This window comes from Crotalus tigris, unplaced genomic scaffold, assembly GCF_016545835.1.
Source record: "Crotalus tigris isolate CLP2741 ecotype Arizona unplaced genomic scaffold, ASM1654583v1 scf7180000017607.2124824, whole genome shotgun sequence".
In the NCBI taxonomy this organism is placed as follows: domain Eukaryota; kingdom Metazoa; phylum Chordata; class Lepidosauria; order Squamata; family Viperidae; genus Crotalus; species Crotalus tigris.
The window spans coordinates 632,288-648,878 of record NW_024096509.1 but is presented as its reverse complement, the minus strand read 5'-3'; the positions used below and the strand labels follow the sequence as shown (position 1 = coordinate 648,878).

At 37.6% G+C, this 16,591-nt stretch overlaps 1 protein-coding gene across 12 annotated transcripts in view; it reads right to left on the bottom strand.

Annotated features, from left to right (window-relative positions):
- The window catches only part of GRIA4 (glutamate ionotropic receptor AMPA type subunit 4), a 285,579-nt gene extending 272,522 nt beyond the window's left edge, over nucleotides 1–13,057 (bottom strand). For 6 of the 12 annotated variants that reach the window (XR_005554010.1, XR_005554008.1, XM_039321727.1 and 3 more), the window contains exons 1-2: nucleotides 12,854–13,057; nucleotides 11,573–11,731 (exon numbers count right to left, since the gene is read on the bottom strand). Coding sequence is in view for 8 of the 12 variants with exons in the window: in XM_039321727.1 (XP_039177661.1) it covers nucleotides 11,573–11,731; nucleotides 12,854–12,941 (247 nt within the window). In the remaining 4 variants the exon portion in view is untranslated. The remainder of the gene's footprint in view (nucleotides 1–11,572; nucleotides 11,732–12,853) is intronic. The other 6 variants (XR_005554016.1, XR_005554015.1, XM_039321701.1 and 3 more) reach the window with 3 other exon arrangements.
- Between the last annotated feature and the right edge of the window lie 3,534 nt (nucleotides 13,058–16,591).

Here is a 16,591-nt window from a genome sequence, read left to right as displayed (position 1 = left end):
AAACCTCAAGTTACTGACATAACTAAAATGCAGTTTTCAAGGGCTGCAGTAGCTTTATGAGTAAATTCAGTGAATGTTGAAATTCACAGATCAATAAAATACTCAGGCTTTAATGAGTATTTTAACTGGAATAAATTATTTGACTGTATGATCTGACACAGTTTACATTAGTAGATAAAACAAAAAAGTTACATATTCTGAGGCTAAGTCCACAAAGTAGTAAACCCCAGACAATTTTGAATGTTTTTATATTATAAAGCAGTTTAATTTTGGTTGAACTGTAAATGCTTTTCACAAAGAAGCCAAAAAGGGGGGTTAGCATAAAACCTAGTTCCATGACCAGCAGACGTATTGCCCAACAATAGATCAGAAAAGCTTGGATCAGGGGTCTTCAAACTTGGCCCTTTTATGACATGTGGATTTCAACTCCCAGAATTCCTCAGCCAGCATGGTTGGCTGAGGAATTCTGGGAGTTGAAGTTCACAAGTCATAAAAGGGCCAAGTTTGAAGACCCCTGGCTTTGATAAACAGAAATTCATGAGTGCCTGACTATATCTGAAATGGAGAACTACTCAGTGCAGCAGAAAGCTAAAACTGACTATCATCAGGTTGTTCTTGGACCAGGAAGACCCAACCCAGCCATGGATATTATTGTGAGGATAAAATTAGGAGCAGCTTCCATAACTGTAATGTAAGTAAGATATCACAGTATCCCAAGACCTGCAATAATACTCAGAGTTCATCTAGTTCAACCAACTATCTACTGCAAGTTTAGCAATTTTAGTATTTAAATTTAGTATGTTTTAGCATTTTAGACAGATAGCTATCCAATACCCAATACCAGTAGTGAAGAGAAACATACCAGTTCATGAAACAAACTATTCCACTGGCTGACTGCACTTAGCAGCAGCTGATTCTTTCTACCATTTAACCTGAGTCTGCTTCAGGGGTCTTCAAACTTGGCCCTTTTATGACTTGTGGACTTCAACTCCCAGAATTCCTCAGCCAGGCATGCTGGCTGAGGAATTCTGGGAATTGAAGTCCACAAGTCATAAAAGGGTCACATTTGAAGACCCCTGCTCTACTTCTTTACAATTTGAGCTTGTTGTTTCTTGTCCTGCTAATATCACATTTCTTTCTCTCCAGACATTCCAAACTCTGCCATCTCTTTGCCCTCTGGAAATGAGCTCTTCTCTATTGCAGTTCTGGACTATATTCCAACATAAATATATATATAACACCAAATTAGGAAAAAATGTCCAACCATTTAGAAGAAAGACAAGATTCTATATGACCTAGATAGGGTTCAATAGTGGCCAAAATGATGGGGTCCAACCCATCTAGAGAAGGTTGATGCCTGAAAGACACTATAAGTAATTTTAATAAATAATACATTGAAGGAGAGAGATTGTGTGTCACAGATCAGTTTCTGTCCCTCACTATATAATTTCTAGAAGTTATTTGAAAGAGATAGAGAGAATATCTTTTGGACCATTTAAATTCCATTTAGTATTGACAAGTCCGTACAGACTGTAACGTAAGATGATGATTCCAGATTTAACATTGTGAAAGGCTCCTGAGTGACTGCTGAGTTAGTACCCGCAGCATAAAATGAAAAATAAAGTATCCAAAATAATATTAATTACAGAAAGCTTCTGGGATTTTTTTGTCCAGAGACAAAGTGCAGGCAGGTTTAGTTACATATATTTTAAGTCCAAGTCCAGCTGATACTTCCTTTCTCTGCACTGACAGAATCAGCTTACATCAAGCCAGGAATGTGGTATAATACACTCCATTAATTTAGCTATCTTCTCTAATCAGTAGGGTGCAAATAAAGCATTCTTTTGCCAATGACTCAGCAGCACAAAAAAGTGAAAAGCATTAAAAAGAGACAGCAAAGCAGCCATACTAAAAGTCTATATTAAAAATGTATCAGCCTATAATAAAATAGTCTTCTGTAACTTGATGTCCTCTCTACCATGTCTTCTCCAACATGGGGAATGATCTTCCAATATTTTATATGATTGTTGGGGGATGATAGGAATTAGAATCCAGCCCATTTGTGGAGGAAGATGGATCTGGTGACTTGTTTGCTTATACTTTCCATAGTTTTAGTGAGATAAACAAATCACTTACTTGCTTCAGTTAGTGATTCATGAGATAATACTAATAAAAAGGCATTAAAAAGATTGATTCAGATAGTTTTTTCAAAAGAAAAATTTTCAGAGAAATTCTCTTGATATTCTTTTACCTACTAAATGACTAAGAGAAGGAATGTTGCATTCTCTTATTCCTTGCACAATCATCTCTAGAAGAATCCTAGTCATCCTGGTTTTTCAAACTGCAATTAAATTTCAAGGAAATACATGATAAGAAAATTCCTGCAATAGCTCTTCTTCTTTAAGAAACTTAAAGAAGAGGCAGTCTGGTGAGTTTCAGAGCAATGGAGAAGGGAAGAGATTAAAAAAAAAAAAAACAGTAAATAACAGCAGTAGAATTCCTTATCATATTCTAACAATAAAGTAAACTTGAAGACTACATGAAAAAAAATTCAAAAGCAGCCTTAGAATTAGATAAGAACAGCAAGAACCTTTGGAAATTGGAAAATAAAATTAAAAACAGTATCCAAACTATTCAAAACTGACAGCTAGGTGTCTATCATAGTCTAGGCACATAGGAAGCTTTCAACAGCCATATCCTGGTTTGTCTGTGTTTCAAATTAAACTCATAATTTACCTACATAGTAGTTCCATTACAAGTCATTATTTTATTACCCCAAAACAATACATTATTAAACAAAATCATTCTTTTTTATAGTGAATGAATACACAGAAGAATAGCATGACAGAAACAGATGCAATGGAAGGAATTCACTGCCCATCTAGTGCAGGGGTGTCAAACTGGGGGCCTATGGGCTGGATGCCTCATGCGCAGGCCATGCCCACCCCAGGTCCACAAAGGCAAAAAACACAATACATCACAATATGTCAGGTGACGTGATCGAGTTTGACACCTGCCAATTGCACTCTGCTAATTTAGGTGTGCATAGATGCATTTAAAACTTTTATATTCCAATTATTCTCCACACTGTTCTAAACTGACAGTGAACACTTCTAAAGTCTAACTGAAATGGGTAGGAATTATTAGAGAACCCCATTCTTTGCACAGTAACCCCATATTTTTTTTTTAAAGTTGACAAAACAAATAATGGACACTTTTTAAAAACACCCCTATAATTTTGACATTTGTAAACTTTCATATACAATAGTAAATTGGGCACACCAGAAGGTAGACTTGAGGCATTGGCTTGACATGGGGAGATGCCCAGAGATGAATGGAGCCAGATGACCTACACTGTGGACTTATCCTGCTGCTCTCAGAAGCAATGAAGAATGAGAGCCCATCATGAATGCTGGAGAGAATAACTCCATCTTTGTCACATATAATGGATACTATCTTCTTTGTCTTAGGCTTTAAAATGTATTGATCAAGTCCTACTTATAGAACTTAATGGTAAAGTATTATTCATATTTACAATTTTATTTATGAAAAACAAAAACAAACATTTAAGTTTCACTGGCCTAGATACTTTGATATATGACATAGGTATATGATACACATAAACATATACAAGTAAATATAGATACTAGTAAATGTCCAGATATTATATTATTCTGTTCCTAAAGTTTTTAATTGCTAGTGCAAGACTACCTCTAAGAAGACAAAGGTTTTAATATAGTTTAATTGATTTATGTCCCCAAATCAACTCTCATTCACAGTACTTGTTGTAAGTTAAATGTTTGCTATAACAGGCCCTGGTCAATTACATGACTGGGGGATTCTAAATCAGATGAAGTTTTCAAGTGGTCTGCAAGAAAAGTATACTGCAGTAATGCTAATAACCTATTAACAAGATCCTTATGACTGGAACAGATATCCATAAGGACAGAATTGGAGCACCAATTGAACAAAACATATTTGACTATTCTGGAAACCTAGTCAGTCAAGTTTAAAAGTGAATCTAAGAGCATAGAGTGTAATTCAATCCACACGATCCAGTTTTCAGACATCCCTCTCTGGAGCCTTTCAGTTTGTACACCCATATTAATCTACACCAAAAACTAGACATTGGTGCAGAACATCAACCACTTCCATGAATTAGAATGCAAACAGGAAAAGATGTCATTCATATATTGATAGCTCCAAAACTCTTGAAAAAGTAATCCAGTAGCTTCAAGTAGTTATTAGGAAGCATGGCAAAATTGTCTACAATACTTCTCTAAGAATTACCAAATATGCTTTTCCAAAAGGCAACTGGACATTCTACATTTTTTCTTGAAAACATTTTGCTTTTCATCCAAGAAGCCTCTTCAGTTCCCAACAACCATGACCTGGATGATTGAAAATCTTCATAGACACTTCTCTAGGAAGTCCTATGTACACCACAAAACAATATAATCTGTTCTAATATATTGAAGAGCATAAATATATAATGGTCAATATGAAGCAAGAGATGCTAGAGATTCATCAAATCCAACTAGAAATCCATTATCTTGTCTATTTCCTGGCAGCCATATGCTAAGGCAATAACTGCCTTACACCTGTATGGAATGAAAATAGGTAGATCTAGAATTCAGCAGTTAAAAAAAATGTGCAGATGTGTCTATAAAAATAAATGTATTCACAAAGCACTTTTCTACTGTACTGTGGAATTAAATTATATATAGTACCATTTTCAAATTAATATAATGTAAACATTGAAACAGGCATAGCAAAACAGTAGATTATCTCAGGAAAGAAGAATATGTGTAGCTCTGTGTTGAAATAAGGGATTCTTGGTACTCTCTCTGTTTGGTTGTATTCTTGCAAATGTGTCCTTACCCAAACCAGGTAACATCATCAGTGCTAGTTTGGATAATGAAACATCTACAAGAAAACAACCAAGCTCAGAGAGCACCAAGGATCCCTCAGTAGATTATCTTCTAGACCAGTGGTTCTCAACCTTTTTAATGCCGCGACCCCCAACCGGTCGTAATTCGAGGACTACTTAACCAGTCGTAAGTTGAGGACTACTCAACTGGTGCAGCACCATTTGCAGAATGGGACTTTTGGTGGGCTCAGCAGGGCAGAGACAGCCTGGACAATTCCTATTGGCTTTTATAAGCCAAATAGAATTAGACTCTATTCAAGAGAGTCTATTCTATTGGCTTTCAATAGCACAGCTAAGGAAAAGGGGAAAAAAAGGGCGGACTGCGTTGTTTGGCGAACCCTGTAAAATGGTCGTTCGACCCCAAATGGGGTCCCGACCCACAGTTGAGAACCACTGTTCTAGACAATTTTGTTTTTTACACTGAAAAAAAATTGATGAATACCCTTAAGACTTTCCAATGCATCAAACCTGACTCTGACCAGGCTGGTAGTTTTCTATCCCAACTTAAAAGGAACAGGCCTGTGACTTGGAGATTTTCTTGGAGTTATTGTTACTGCTGAATTTGCAGCAAGGGAACGCATTAATCAAGGATGTGTTTGCCCAGCTTCAGCTAGTTTGCCAATTGGTGCTGAAGTTGGAGCCAGAGGACTTGGTAACAATGATTCATGCTTACATCTCTTAAAATTAGACTACTATAATGTACTTTATATTACATTGTCTTTGAAGAATATTTAAAAGTGCAAAATTTGGTAGACTACTTCTTAGCAAGAGTAAGCTACTGTGGTTCTATCATACAGATTTTCAGGAGCTATATTAGTGACTTACAGAGTACATAAATCAAAATCACATGAAGTATTAGTACTGCTTTATACACTAAATCCTTAGTAAGACTACACCTGAATTATTGCATCCAGTTTTGGTCAAAACAATATTAAAAATATATTGAGACATTGGAAAGAGTGCAGAGAAAAACAACTAGGATGATTAGGGGCTGGAGACTAAAACATATGAAGAATGGTTGTAGGAACTGGGTATGTCCAGTCTAGTGAAAAGAAGGATTAGGGGAAATGTGATAGCAGTGTTCCAGTGTTTGTGGGGCTGTCACAAAGAAGAGGGAATCAATTTATTTTCCAAAGCACCAGAAGGCAAGGCAAGAAACAATAGATGGAAACTACTCACAGAGAAAAGCAACCTGGAACTAAGGAGAAACTTCCTAATAGTGAGAAGTTATAGGTGCTTCATCACTGAAGGTTTTTAAGAAAAGACTGGACAGCTACCTGTCTGAAATGGTATAGGTTCTCCTGCTTGAGCAGGTGATTGGACTAGACCTCCAAGGTCCCTTCCAATTCTATTCTGATTGATTGATATATGAATACAAGTCAAAGCTATAAAATATGGCTTGGTTTCTAACACCTTCAGGTTGCTAAGCCAATCTTAATGTATACACTTGCTCTGAAATCCAAATACCAAAATGAACCCAAATGAACAATGAAAATAATCCAATGAAACTTTGGAAAAGGTTGATTTTTTTAATAACAATGTAACCAAAAAATTATTCATACCTTCATAGTTTGGGAAACTGTGCTCTCCAAATAAAACCAGTTTATTTTTGAAAAAGGTGATCAAGTAGATTTCATTCAATGGGGGGGGGGAGTGGAGACAATGTTTATTGTGACCCTTGTTGTTGCAATAGCTTCTCCCAAGTGGTATAGCTGTAGCCTAATCTTTGTCTTTATAAAAGTAATTAAAACAGTGTTGTTCAACAGGGCATGTGACTATCATTATCAAAATGGTCACTGGTGAGAGCATGTTATACTTTGTTTTAATGTTATTAGTTGTTTTGATAGTTGAATGAGCAAACGATCTCCAGTTGTAGTAATGAAGTCAAGTAAGCACACCAGGACTAAGAGTAGATAGAAAGAAAACCAGCTAATAACAGCTATAACACCAGCCTTAGAACTGACAATGAAGAAATTGATTAAATAAATAGTTTCTAATAGTTTATAATTGACTATCAAGAGTAAGGAATTAGCACACAAGAAATATGCTGCAGACCAGCACTTGGCAGAGCAGTAATAAAGACCTCAAAAATTACTTGGGGCTGGGAAAAAGAAAATAATGTATGATGATTACCCCTAAATTTGGGGAAAAATTTTTTTTTCCTCTCTAGAACATGCAAATGCATTAATGCAGCTACTCTTTAAAGCAGCACTTTCTTTTTTCAGACTTCTATATGAAGCTGCCAAAAAAATGCAGCTGCTATGATGAGTTACAAGATAACCTATTAAAATTGACCACTTCTTTCAGATTTAAGAAGATTGAAAAATCACACAACATTAAAAAGACGCAGCACTTATACCACTGCATGTTGGTATCATCATTGTTTATGATGCATCTTTAACTACTCATTCTGAAGAATATCTCTGCATGATAATGTTTGTGGATACCTTCCTGTCACCTTCATGCATTATTTTTTCAGGGATGCTTCTAAATAGCTTCTAATGAGCAGGAGGATTTTAAATATTGACACCAGTGCATTTGTGAATAACACCAAGAAAATAGCCAAGTAATGCCAGAAAAGCCTAAAGTCTTTTATGCTATCTTAATATTGTAGGAACCAAAATAAATATATGCATATATTTGCTGGTGCAGATATACAAGTCTCTTGAAGCCAATGATTCACTCAAAATATAAATGCTGTCCAGTCCAGTCACAAAATAATGGAATAATGGAAAAAAGGAATATCCCATAACACATATGTAACTTGTAAAATGTAATTAGAAGTCATAGTAGGAACCAAATATAAAAAAAATAGTCTGATGCTATTGTTACCAATAACTCCACAGCAAATTGAATGCTAATCATAATTATCTCCAAATTGTCCAAGCCAATGCAGGAACAGGAGCCATTATAGTGCTTTCAGTCATCAATCATGCTCTGTTGATTAGCAGCATTAAATGCAAACCAAACAGTGGGGAGTAAACTGATCTAAACACCTTGATGCAACAGAGTAATGTATAACAGCAAATTATTTGTTCATTGCACTGCTACGATTAATAATATCTTGATTATAACAGGCATTATAAGTTGTGAATATCTGCTAAATTGTGGAATTAATCCACTGGTTTCTATAACCTTCCCTAAAGTATAATCTATCTAGCATTACCTCAGAAATTCCCAAGAAATAGATTTCCCATGATCTGCAAGCAAGTTGCTTCAGACAAATCTGATTAAACAAAAGCAAAGATCTGCTAAGAGAAGCTGATTGATAAGAAATACAACCAATTGCGTATGTAGCTGTAATATATACCTATATGACAGCCCAAGGACAAATAAAGATTTTCAGATGAGAAGGACCATGTTTACAGAGGGAAAATGTGACAACATAATTTTAGAGTTATCTTTTCTAACTTGGTTTTGTCCTCTGTTGTGCAAAAGAAATCTGAGAATGTTTCAGAAGAAATGGCATGCAATGTTGCAATGTGGTTCCCAATAATTTTCTATTTTGGAAAGAAAAGTCCTCATACAAGTGCAAAAGCTTACTTACTACACATACGTTGGGATGGTGTAATACATATTCACGCATATACCCCATGTTGTTAAAGTGTATTTAATTCTATCATAATAGTAGAATGTATTCCTATATATATTCAGATTATTATCATCACCATAAAAATTTTTTTACTCAACTTATAGCCTTCTTCTTAAAGGTATAGCTATAAGCTTTACGATAACCTAGTGATTACATTGTCTATGTCCATATTCAACTAGACCTATTTCTTTAACACACTTTTCTCCCACCTGCAAGAAAACACAAGAGCAATGTATGAAAAGCCGAACACATAATAGGAAGAAATGTGAACTATACTAACATAAATAATATCATCTTTATTGAACCACAGTGGAATCCATATGCTCAAATCATCTGCTTTTCCTATATCTGAGGGCCTGGAGAAAATCAAGATAGAAGAAACTCATCATGACATTTATACAGAGTCAAACAAATATTGTAGTTACAAAAACAAACTAATGTATCATTAGCTCCACAAGTTTCTACAGTATCATTCCTGATTGTGTAAATTCATCTTTTCACACAGATTTCTCTGTGTTTTCTTTATTGCCTTTAATTCCCAAAATGGTCCAGATAGTTCAGCTTCAATAAATAATCCCTTCAAGACAAAATGAAATAAAACTAAGTGACCACATCTTAAATCTTTGAGGTTTGACTTTATATCAATATTCATTTATGTCCAATAGTTTAGAGACTTTTATACAGATTGGTTTTTCGGAACTACTATACAAGGACAAACAAACAAATACACAGACACACTTATGCATTTCATCAGAATTTCTGTTAATTTTCTCCTTCTTTTGCATGCACAAATCAATCCAAAATTATGTTTAAAAGAGTCAGATTGGTTCTTATACTGTACATGTTTGCCACAGTATTAGTGCATTTTTTCCATAAATAGTTTTAATTAGGTTAGAACATATCACACATCTGTGCTCTGGAAGCCTCTGTCAACCCAGCTAATGCAATCACATGGAAACCAATGTCCTCCAGCTATCAGACAATTGATTTTTGCAGGATTCTGCTCTTGTGTAGCTTAAGGGACATGCAATATGTTCACTCATTTGTTAGACCATTCACTTTTACTTCATTATAAGGGAATATTTCTCTTTAGTATAAGATTAAAATATTCTACTCCTTCTTCTGCAAAAACCAACCAAAGAACACTTCTTAAAATATGTACCCAAAGCTCAGTTTAGTGACCATAAAATATACGATATAGTCAATTTAGTTTCAATCCATTTGAAGAGAAATATGAAATACATGCTGAGATATCTTCCACTGAAATAAATGGGATTTCATTTCATTGACATTGTACCCAAAGGGTACAACTTTGAGGTAAAAAAAATGTAAATGGAATGATAATTTGTGCACAGAGTACATGTAAATTATGCACAGATTTTTCTCTTCAATATTTTCTATATATGGCATAATTTATCACCTATGCATTATTGGAATAGGCTATTCCTATAATTATTGATGACAAAAAAGAGAACAATGAGTAAAAAAATAGCATAATCCAAGAGAAAATAACTTTTAGTCTTAACTTTCAAATATATGACCCCTCTCTCTCACACACACACACACTGTAGGTCACAGGAAAAATATTCTATAGTACTACAACATATATTTTCTAAAACTGCACAGGATTACATAGGAAGAGTTTCTGAAACTTATTGGTTAAGAACACTTCAACCTGTGAACATGCCCACTGTCTAAAAACCTTTGAGAATATTTCAACCCTTCTCCCTCAGAAACATCTTGGAAAAACCCTTTCCTACAATATATAATCTAATAATTCACATGTAATGCAGCAGAGGACATTTAGCGTAAAAACATCTGAAGACGAAGGGAGCAAAACTTTCTTAATTTAGAAGCTTCCTTGTAAGGTCAGGTAAAACTTAAAAGAACTGCTCCATTTCACTAGGCAGTTGTCCTGCAGTTCCTCTTTGGAACTGGGTTAAGACTCTCATATTGATATTTTGATGCAAAAGAGCGTGTTACATATTAAAGCGCAAAAGCTCCATTTGAAAACAACACAAGGAATGTGCTTTAAAACCTTCAGCAGCATATTCCGATTTTTAACACCATGAAAGAAACAGTATCTGAAACTTCTTGTTTAAGGATCATATATCTTTTGAGAAAATAGAAACCTTTTTTCAAGTGTAGTGCCCAAATTAAAAAAAAATCTCTTATTTGTTGTAGTATTGCAGGTTTACAGTCCACGTATGGCTGGCTTCTACCCTAAACTTCAAATAGATCTTATGTATTTATGTACATTTTATAGAAAAATATCACAAATATTATTAGCAAGCTGGGATACATCCAGCATGATTTTCAGAAGCATCCCTTTTTAAATCTATCACATTTAAGCACATCCTTTCTCTTTAAACAAGTCCACATACATAAGTGGACATATATACAGAGGCATAATTCCAGTTATGTGTTCACTCAAGTAGATCAGACATTAACTGGACTTGACACCAATGTATGGATGTATGGAGACATATCCAGAGGATGTATGCATTACAAGATAATAAGAGACATTTACAACCCAGAATATAGGAGTAAGGCAGCCACAAGTGACATCACCAGACCAACTGCAGTGTCAAGTCACTCCAATATATAACCATGCACATCACTGCTCTCAAAACCTTCGCTCTGCTCTCAGCGATTAGAAAGCACTTCTGATTGCAAATATCAGAGCCACTTTCCAAACACAGCCAAGGATGCCATATCTTGTTGGCATACAGGAAAGATTGTGGAGGTTGCTAAACTGATCAAGACATTCATGTTTTTAAAAAGAACTACAAAATGCATCACCATAGAAACCCAAAAGTAAGAAACTACAGTAATAATACTAAAGTAAATGCCACATCCAGTTATTCAATACAAGTCAGCCTAAGGGATTTCACTAACAACAGAAAGTAACTGGGGTTTCAATGCATCCAGGACATGGGACTTAAAAATTCAAGGGTTTTTTTTTCCTGCCCCAAGGGATGTTAACTATGCATTACCTTCATTTCACTATCATGTGATCATAACTTTAGATAAATGATTATTTTACTTACAGGCATTTGTTACAGCGAAGCTATTTGCTGTTTCGATGTTGTCAACATGAGGAACCAAATTAAAAGGTGCTTCAGATGCATTGGGGCTGGTGTTGTGAAGAAAAATTGCTAATCGAAAAGCAGTATATTCCTGATCTGTGTTTCTGATGAAGAGACCACCTATTAGTAAGTAAATGATAGAAAAGGAGGAAAATGTATCGGTTATTTTTATGCCAGCCCTTGTAAGTAGCTTTCCTATTAATCATCGAATTCATGTTTATGAACATAAAGACTCAAAGCTTGGAAGACTTTTAGACTCCCAGTTTTGAGTCCCCCCCTCCAAATATGGGATTTTTAAATCTCCTATTACTCCTTTCTTTACATATCTGCTAGGACGAGAATGACCTTTGAAACCATTTACCTTTCATCTATGTGAATGGGCTAAATTGGCCCTCCCCACCTAAAGCAGCAGGCAGATTAAAGAGAACAGAGCTTCCAAAATACAGCCAAAGGTTTTTAAGTATGGCAGAGATAAGACCCTGTGCACTCATGTACCCCAAGATATGCGTTCCTTTTTTTAATGGGCTGATACTAGGAAAGGGTAAGAAGAATTTGGGGAGAGAACATCAAGAACTTTCCTCTTCTGCAGCCTCTGGGCAGGCAGGAAGTTGCTTAGCCTTATTAACAGCATCTTTAGGAGTGCACGAGAAATGATGCAGTGGTTTAGCTGGAACTGGAAGGGATTCAAGGGCTGAGTCCCATCCAAAGAAGGAGAGAAGGAAGACAACTGACACAGGGCAGAGACAAGTGGGAAAGGGATGCTAGGGAGACCTTTTAAAAAAGAAATCATAACCAAGTTTCAAAGTGGTACCCAAGACTACCTAACAGGGGTAGACCACCACCATCACCAGCTCCGGCCCCTTAACAAATAGCTTACTGCAATGGGCAGGCTGGGCTAAGAGGAGCTTTACGGGAGAATCTTGGAAAAACGGTGCATTTCAGAGGTGGGAACATCTTCCCAAGTTTGAACACACATCGCACACATGCATATATCCGTCTTGCCGACCATAACAGGCACAGCCGCTACTCTTTCTCCCCCCCCCCCAGCCCACCCCGCATCCCTGCCTTCACAAAGACACGTGAGGGGACGGGAAAAGGGCACTCGGGGACACTTGATTCCCCTCTTTCCGAAATGGAAAGCTGTGGCTAGAATCGGACTTGCCCCTCCACTTTCTCCTCTCCCTCCATTCCGTGCCACCCCGCCGGTTCTCTGCCCCCTCCCGAGCCCAATGCAGCGCTTACCTATTTGCACGCTGCTAGGAAAAGCGCCCATTGCAAGTCCCCAAAATCCAGAAAACAACAAGACAAGCTGTCTGCAAATAATCCTCATCTTCTTCTTTCTCTTTGCCTCCCTGGGTCTCCTCCTCCTCCTCCTCCTCCTCCCGCGCTCTTCCTATATGTTGTTCAGAGAGGCATTGAGGATGTGGTGGGGGTGATGTCGGGAGAAGGAAGGGGGGGGGAGAAAGACTGGACACCAAATTGAGGGGGGGATGGGGAGGGGAAGCCAAACGAAAGGGAAAAGGGGAAAGAGAAGAGGGTGGCTGTTCTCTTCTTTCCTTCTCTTTCTTTTCTTCTCCCCTCCCTCCCCGCCTGCTCGCCTGCCTTCCCCCCCACCCCACTCAGCGAGCCATCCTGCCGAGGCGCCTCTTTCCCGCAGTCTCCATAACCTCGGCAGAGGTTTCGGTCCGACTGCAAAGGTTTCACGCGCAAAAGATGGAGGAGAGAGTTGAGCGGTGAGAGCGAGGAGTCTACTGGCCGCCGCCGCTGCGCTGGGAAACCTAAACCTGCGCTATTCCTCCCGCCTTCCTGCTCCGGCCGCCGCTACCCTGCCTCTCCCTTTCTGTTTCTCTCCTGCCTGCCTTCCCGCCCTGGCTCCTTTCGGCAGACACGCAAACACAGCCTCGCCACCAGAACCGCCACCGCTAGGTGGGCATTCCCCCAGCAGCGCCTCGGACGCCAATCCTGCCTTAACCCCGCCCAGATAAAGGCGCTCGGAAGAGCCGAGCGGCGGGGAGGGAAAACGTGCCCTAAAGCAAGTTCAGGCGGGCTGGCCTTCGGGCTGGTCCCCTCGCCTCGCACTGGCCTGCGGTCCGCCTGCACAGGCCAAAGAAGACTCGCTGGCCCACCTAGGAGGGGCGGTTCGCACGTGAAAGACAGCCCCTCCTGCTGATACTACACGTGTGAACGGACTCCACGGAAACAGACGGCCTGAATTCACCACAGCATGTTCGACCCGGTTAGTTGTGGGGTGACATCTTAGATGGAATCTTAGCTTTCTGAGCATACGGACAGCTTAGAGTTCCACAAGTTGCAGGAAGGGGAGAAGTTGGGCAGCAGCCCGGTTAAGCTCATGGTGTGGAGCTGCTGCTGGGTTCGAAGTGGAAAGGAGAGGGTGTATAGCTCATTCAGACTTGCAAGCCCTTACTTAAAGCACCAAAGCAGTGCATGTGGGAGCTGTCCAGCAGTCTTTCTCAGTTTTAGGCCACCAGATGTTTTGCACTACAATTCCCACCATCCATTTAGTACATGATGAGCAGAAGCAAATTCTGCTGCAGAGATATTCTTGTATGTATTCTTTTCACAAGTTTGTAGGCCACAATACAGATGCAGGAGTATCCACAGAATATGGTCAAGGAAGACAAGGTGACAATTGTGACCGTATGATCAAAGCTCTGTGTAACCCATGCTAAAATTGGACTGAAATCATTCAAACATTTTCAGCCACCATTTTGACTTTTTTGACCATGGTTGCCAGTCAGGCTATACAGTTTTCATTCATGCCACCTGATATAGTGTATGTTAAAAGGACCAAAATGAGCCAAAGAATCCAACAGTGATATAATGTAGTGTTGCGTGAACTATGAAATATAAAATCCCTGGTTCAAACTTCACCTCATCTCTGAATTCATTAATCAAGATACTATGATTTTGGAGTAATACAAGTTCATTTTAGGACTCTTAGAATTTTTATACAGCTTGTTATAAAAAAAAACCCTTGTCTTATTCACAACTCCCACTAGTAGCTTTGTATGTTTCCAAAACCCTGCAAAATTCCACTCTGGATGAGTCTATGCCTTTTTTGTTGTGAAATAAATCAGCTGTTCATAAATATAAAGGGAAAGAAAAATAGCGGTTTCCTAATTCAGGGACCCCCAAATAAATTCAAATAGGAATTGGTCTGTACGGTTCAGCATACTCAAGTGATCTGAGAATATAAAAGATAAGAAGATCCTGCTAGATCAGGCCAATGACCCATCTAGTCCAACATGTTATGTTATAAATGGCCAACCAAAATTCACAAATATGGATAAGATGATTCTTGGCCTTTTCCACTGTTACTCCACATTTTCTACTATTTAAATAGTTATTTCTGCAGTTCAGGGTTTGGGAATGAGAAAACAACCGTCAAAACATTCTCTCTCTCTTCTCTCTTTTCTCTTCTCTCTTCTCTGTCTCTCTCCTCTCTCTCTCTTCTCTCTTCTCTCTCCTCTCCTCTCCTCTCCCTCTTCTTTTTTCCTCTTCCATTCTTGGGGGATGCCTGGACAAATCCTTGGAGTTTTCTTTGTAAAATTTTTGAGAAGTGGTTCACCCTTGCCTCCTTTCCTGAGCTGAGAAAAAGACTGGCACAAGGGCACCCGGCTGATATCATATCCTAATGGTCAGGACTAAATTGGTGCTAGATAAGGGTCCACAGAATTCACGGTGAATTAGATTTGGATTTCTTGTGGCAACCAATGATTCTAAACCGATGATATATTTAACTTCACCTGCCAGGTCTGCCCATTCTTCTCTTATAAGAATTCAACTATCTCTTGGTTTCTAGCCTGATGTTTTAACTACTACACCAAACAGTCTCCATCTTAATCCTCCATTAATTTTTCTTGCCCTTATTTAAAATATATAAATCAGTAGTCAGAATCACTTCTGATGGCAGCACATTCATAATTATTTATGTGTAGAATATAGATGCATTTTTAATCTTTCTACACGTTGTTTTCTTGTATAACCTCTGTTTTAACATTATGTGTCTCTGTCCACATTTTCATACCATGCATAATACATACATACATACGTATGTATGTATGTATATCACATCTCCTCTTATTCACCATAGCTCTAATTAAAATGCCCCAATTGCTGCAATCTTTGCTTGTAGGGTGCTAATAATTTTGGATGCTTTTTTATGTTTCTTTCCCTGATTCCCCACAGCATGACTGATCAAAATGGTTTCCATAACTATCTGGAACTATCTGGACAAACTCTGGTTTAAAATAAAATCATAAATGTAAATATCTTTCTGCAACTGAGCAATTATAGTATTTTAAAGCTTTTTATCAATGAATTGTCATTTACAAGTGCTCAGTTTGAACTGGGCTGTATCCTGGGTGCATATTGGATTATTCATATTTGGCAACTTTAATATGGGTAGACTTCAAATCTCGGAATTCTGTAGCCAGCATGAAGTTGGCAAGTTTGAAAATATTGGTTTAAAAGATTCTTCCATTAAACATGAAATTTGACATGAAGTTATAAAGAATGCCCTCCATTATATATATTCTAAGATTATGTACATAAATAAATAATTGTTACTACTAATCCAACAAAGAAGCTCTCTAAAATGTTGACTTTAATTCAAGATTTTGAAAACATTAGGATACAAAATCAGATACATATCCATTATCAATTTCTAGCCATATTATCACTATGTCCAGAAGATCTGCATTTTCAATGCAAACAATAATCCATGAACTACAGTTGAAAGGAGTTCCCATTAAATCATAACAGTATGAGAAAACAATATATCTTTTTGTCCTGTACATCACTTGTGGCATGTTTTTAGGAAGTGGTATCCACATCTAAGATTCATATGTTGTCCTAAGTTAGCAAATATAGTGCTATATGTTGCTGGTGTTTGACTTATCCTCACAGTGATCTTTGTTGTTCTATAATTCTTGGATCCAAGATTTCTGTGAGTACAAC